At 36.0% G+C, this 5,064-nt stretch overlaps 1 protein-coding gene and 1 pseudogene across 1 annotated transcript; one reads left to right on the top strand and one right to left on the bottom strand.

Annotated features, from left to right (window-relative positions):
* Window positions 1-789: 789 nt before the first annotated feature.
* LOC137658301 (uncharacterized) lies at window positions 790-3,652 on the top strand (annotated as a pseudogene).
* Window positions 1,434-4,585, bottom strand: LOC137658302 (uncharacterized). Its single transcript, XM_068392975.1, has 2 exons — window positions 4,050-4,585; window positions 1,434-2,576 (listed from the first exon to the last, which is right to left on the bottom strand). The coding sequence occupies exons 1-2, from the start codon at window positions 4,479-4,481 to the stop codon at window positions 1,758-1,760; spliced, it is 1,251 nt and encodes a 416-aa protein (XP_068249076.1). The 5' UTR covers window positions 4,482-4,585; the 3' UTR covers window positions 1,434-1,757.
* Between the last annotated feature and the right edge of the window lie 479 nt (window positions 4,586-5,064).

The following is a 5,064-nucleotide window of genomic DNA, read 5'->3' as shown; positions in this document are numbered from 1 at the left end:
TTAATATGAATTTATTTGTACGTTGACTGAACCTATCCTAAAACTTCTTATTGCGAGAATATCACTATTTTCACAACGATGGTTAAAAAGAGTCTTATTGATGATGTTAATGAAATAGTATTATATATCGAACTCCAAAGTTGTCATTTGAGACTTGGCAATCTCCTGAAGTTTCAAAATCTACTACAGTAACTTTACTTAATCGTCCTGAGAAATGCAACAAAGAATTGTGAAAACTGCAATTTATAACATAGCCCCAGGTTTCCCAACCCTGGGGTCGCCAAGATATCAAAATAAAAATAAAAATTCAAAATATGGCAGAACTCGCAGTAGAGAAAAAAATATATAAACGTATTTGTGGATTTTTTATTTATCGACTTGTATACTGTATATCTATTCATATGTGAATATAAAAAAACGAAATTTTGATGGTGGTATCCCCGAGTGCGGTACGAGTTTGATACGTGAACAAGCATCACCGTCCACGTGCAACCAGCCACCAGGCAGCCAGAGCCACTCCACTCCATCTGTACTGCTGCCACAGCAAGAAACAGTCTGAAATTTTTTCGTCTTATAAAGTTGATGCATTTATACCTGTATAATGATTACGAATGTGCTGCATAGGTTGCACTCGGTCTTTGTTTCTTTAAAATTCTTAATTACTCACGAAAAAGTAGTATGCCGACAATAGAAACCGAGTGCTTCCCTAGCCGACGAAGTATTGCGCCACCGTACGTCAGTGAATGATAGCCTATCACAGTGTTCATAATTGAGGCTTCTAATTTAAGGCCCCCATACACTATCGAGCATCGAATCGCGCTTCGTGCAACGCGTCGAGTTTTCATAGTGTATGGGGGCTTTCGCATCGTGCAACGAGCCACTCGCAGCTGGCTCGACGCTATCAAGACATTCCTGATATTTTGTGGGCGGAGCTTCGAGCCAGGTGATAATTTGTTGGGTACACGAGGAAGGCTCCATTATTTTTGTATGTTGAGTGAAATTGAAGATGGATAGCGCCAATTCAAGAGAAGTGTTAAGTGACTTTATAGACCTATACCAGTCTTTCCCGTGTTTGTGGAAAATTAAATCGGCAGATTACTATAACAAACACGCAAAACAAATTGCTCAAGACAAATTAGTAGAAAAACTGAAAGAATGTGACCCTAATGCTGATCGTGAATCATGTTTACGTAAGATTAATTCTCTACGTGCATCATTTAGAAAAGAATTTAAAAAGGTTCAGGCCTCATACAAATCTGGAGCCAGCACAGATGACATTTATAAGCCCAACTTATGGTACTACGAAAAATTACTCTTTCTGAAAGACCAAGAAATGCCAGGACGCTCTAGGTCTACTATAGAGGAGGAAAGCTTTGAAAGAGAGATGGTAAGGGAAATTTATATTTTTGTTAAACACTAATTATCCTTTTACAATTTCAGTGATGCTTTCTCCTTGAACAATGTGACTTGTACTTAATATTTTAAGTACTATCTAGCAATGATATGAAGTTCTATACATACAATTATTAAGAAATAATATGCACTTCTTATACAGAATTAATTGTTTTAATTCATACAAAGTGCACCAAAACCTTAAAGCACCATGAACTAAATAATTAATTTGTTTAGAATTTAACTAACTATCCAATGGAAAAGTCTGAGACCAATTGTTAGTTTAATTTTTTTTTTACTTATTTTTCTTTTTTTTTTTTTTGGCTAAAGACTACGCTGAATTTATATATACTTGGTCTCGTACTCTAGTTTCCTACTGACTTGTCTTGCCATGGAACGGCACCTTCTTCCATAAAATAAGCCATAAATTGATTCCTGACTTCTTTAGCTTCTTGCGGAGGGTTTCTGGTATGTGTCCTTTCCAAAGGTTGTAGAGCAACATCTCCGAGCATTACATCAGGAATGGTTAGGTTTTCAATGCCTAGGCCTATATCATTGCTTACATTTTCCGGCGGCAAATATGATGCACTACATTTTCTTCTCAAAAAGTTATGTAGAACGCAGCATGCTAATACTACTTTTTCTATATTAGCAATCTTTAGATTTATTGGTGAAGAAAAAATCCTAAAACGTGAAGTCATAATACCAAATACATTTTCGATTATTCTTCTTCCTCTAGAGAGCCTATAGTTAAATAGTCTGCGCTCCTTTGTGAGGTCTTTAGAGGAATAAGGCTTTAAAAAATGCTTCCTTAACGCGAAAGCCTCATCTCCGATGAATACATATGGCAAAATTCTGCTACTATTTTCTGGTTTAGCTGGCTCTGGCAAATTCAGTTTCCCTTCGCTTAATAGGTCTCCGAATTTTGTGTTCTCAAGCACACCTCCATCTGATATTCGCCCATTAGTGCCAACATCACACATAATAAACTCATAGTTGGCATTTGCAAGGGCCAACAGCACAACACTATTGAATCCTTTGTAGTTCCAGTAATAAGACCCGGAATCATGGGGAGGAGTTATGCTTATGTGCTTGCCGTCAAGCGCCCCGCAACAATTAGGAAATTGCCATTTGTTTTCAAATTGTTGTGCGATTGCTTTCCATTCTGCGACACTCGAAGGAAACTGAAAAAGAGAATATAAAGAAAATTATAAATATTATACCATATTATATAATGCAAATTTTAACAAGTTACTTAAAAAAAGTCACATGATATCAATTTTTTCCATCTGTAAATCCTAACTTTTTTTTTTTTTAATGGACGGGAGAATCAGGACGGACCAGAAGGCTCATTCTCTAGCCTGACCTCAAAAAAAAAAAAAAAAAAAAAAAAAATATATATATATATATATATATATATATATATATATATATATATATATATATATATATATATATATATATATATAAAGAGAAAAAAAAACAATACAGAAGAAAAAAAAGGGCAAAGCTCAAAGGGTAAAAGATGAAGTAAATAAATGTTTTATTTTTAGCCTGATTTTGCTTAGCCAACGAAAAGTTTATAAATGCCGAAATACAAAAGTTTGTACACATTTTAAATATTTTTCTTTCTTCTTCCACAGTTGGATGAAACATCTGTTTCTTCACCAACAACTGTGTAACCATTCCCACTCCTGCTCCTTCTCCTACAGGCTCCGAAGCATCATCTTCTACATCTTCTAAAGGATGCAAGAATTCACAGAGGGATTTTTATAAGTTACTCTTCGAGCGTCTCCAGAAAAAGCAAAGTACTGTAGTAAATTCGATGCTCAAGTTAAAGCTTGGGCAATCCAATTGGACGAACTCCCAGAAAGCACTTCGATGGAGGTTATTCGTCTGGTGAATGATGTTTTGTACAAGGCCAAAAAAGGATGCATTAATGAAATGTCCCATGTTGTCAATGGACACCTCAATCCTCTTTCTGGGACCCAACTTGCATCATATTTCCATAACTTCTCTGGTAATGAATTCATATAGATAGGAAAATTATATAACTAGCCTTATCAATGAAGGAGTTTTCATTTTTATTTTGTTATGTTACAGAAATGAATTTCTTATTGAATTTTCTTTAAGTAGGTAATTAGTTAGGAATCCTCAGTTTTCATTTTTATTTTGTCATTTATTTTTTTTTATTGAATTTTCTTTAAGTATATAATTAGCATTATCAATGAAGGAAAGAAATCCTCAGTTTTCATTTTCATTTTGTTGTTACAGAATTTTTTTTAATTATATACAATTTCTTCAATTTTTTTATTTTCATATAAGGATTTTGATGTTAGCTAAAAATAAAATATCATTAAAAACTGATATAGCCAGTGTTTTTTTTTTCCTTATCAAGTATCAATGTAGCTATAGGCTAAGGTACCTATAAGATAAAGTGATATTAAAATTGAAATTCATGTTTCCTTCAGTTAATTAATTACCTATCATTAACATATCTTTTATGACTGAATAACATTAATTAAAGCTTCTTCATCACAAATTTTTTAAACTTTGAAATGTATCGGTATCGATACATTGCTAAATAGAGATATCTGTCGGTATCGCTAAAAATGTTGGTATTGGCATATCACAAAGAAAAACAAATGTTGTCTTACCTTTAAGTAATGGGGTTTGAGCACTCTGTATATCGCATCAGAGGTTTCAGGAATAATGTGTCCCAATGCTTGTGGAGAAATACACGTTGAGAATTTTAGATCTTCATAGGATTTCCCAGTTGCTAAAAAGCGTAATGTGGCTGCTAGACGCTGATGGGGAGAAATTGCTTCTCGAAGTTTCGTATCTTTCTTCTCAATAATAGGAGTTACCATGGAAAGAAGCTCTAGGAACGTATCTTCGTCCATCCTCAGATAGTTGAACCAATCTTGGGGCTCTTTCAATCTAAGTTCTTCTAGCAAATTGGTATGTGAGAAATCATTTCTCTTTAAAAGCCACGATTTGCTCCACTTTGATCGCTTTTTACGTTTTTTCTCTTCGAGAGCAACAGCAATGCTTAAAAAATCGTCTGTGTCTAGGTCTGAGGATGACATCTTCACTGTGCGGAAAAAGCGCTTAACTGAAACAAGGCTCTTTAGTGTGTGGCCTCCTTCGAGTTCGAGCCAAGCTTGAGGTGACTCGAAGCGCGATTCGATGCTCGGTAGTGTAATCTAAAACCACATGGTAAAGCCCCCCACCATATTTAAAGAGAGCGATGAGCAAAGGAAGAGGAAGAGAAAGAGAGGGGCCAGGGAAGGAGGAGGGGCCACTTTCCCCTCGCCACCCTTTACTTGCTCCTCTTCCCCCCTTCCCCGTCTTTCGACGCCCCTCCTCCTCCTGCTTCTTTTTTACCCCTCCACTCCTCTTCTCCTCCATACCCCCTCCCCTTCTCTTCGATATTTCCTTGCCACCTCCCCTTCCTCTCCTCCTCTTTACTCCTCCCCTTCCTTTTTATTTACCTCTTGTGAGTTTGTGTTGTTTTTATTGTTATTTCATTTATTGTGTTATTAGATGTGTTATTCTATTTGTATGTTCTTGTGAAGTTGGCGCGTCTGCGGCGCTGGTCACTTGGTCGGAAAGGTCGTTGGTTTGGCGGTTGTTTAGAGATTTGGAGGGTTTTATGTCGTTGGTTTTTGA

This window comes from Palaemon carinicauda, chromosome 19, assembly GCF_036898095.1.
Source record: "Palaemon carinicauda isolate YSFRI2023 chromosome 19, ASM3689809v2, whole genome shotgun sequence".
NCBI lineage: Eukaryota > Metazoa > Arthropoda > Malacostraca > Decapoda > Palaemonidae > Palaemon > Palaemon carinicauda.
The sequence above is the reverse complement of the archived record's forward strand: the minus strand, read 5'-3'. Positions and strand labels throughout refer to the sequence as shown.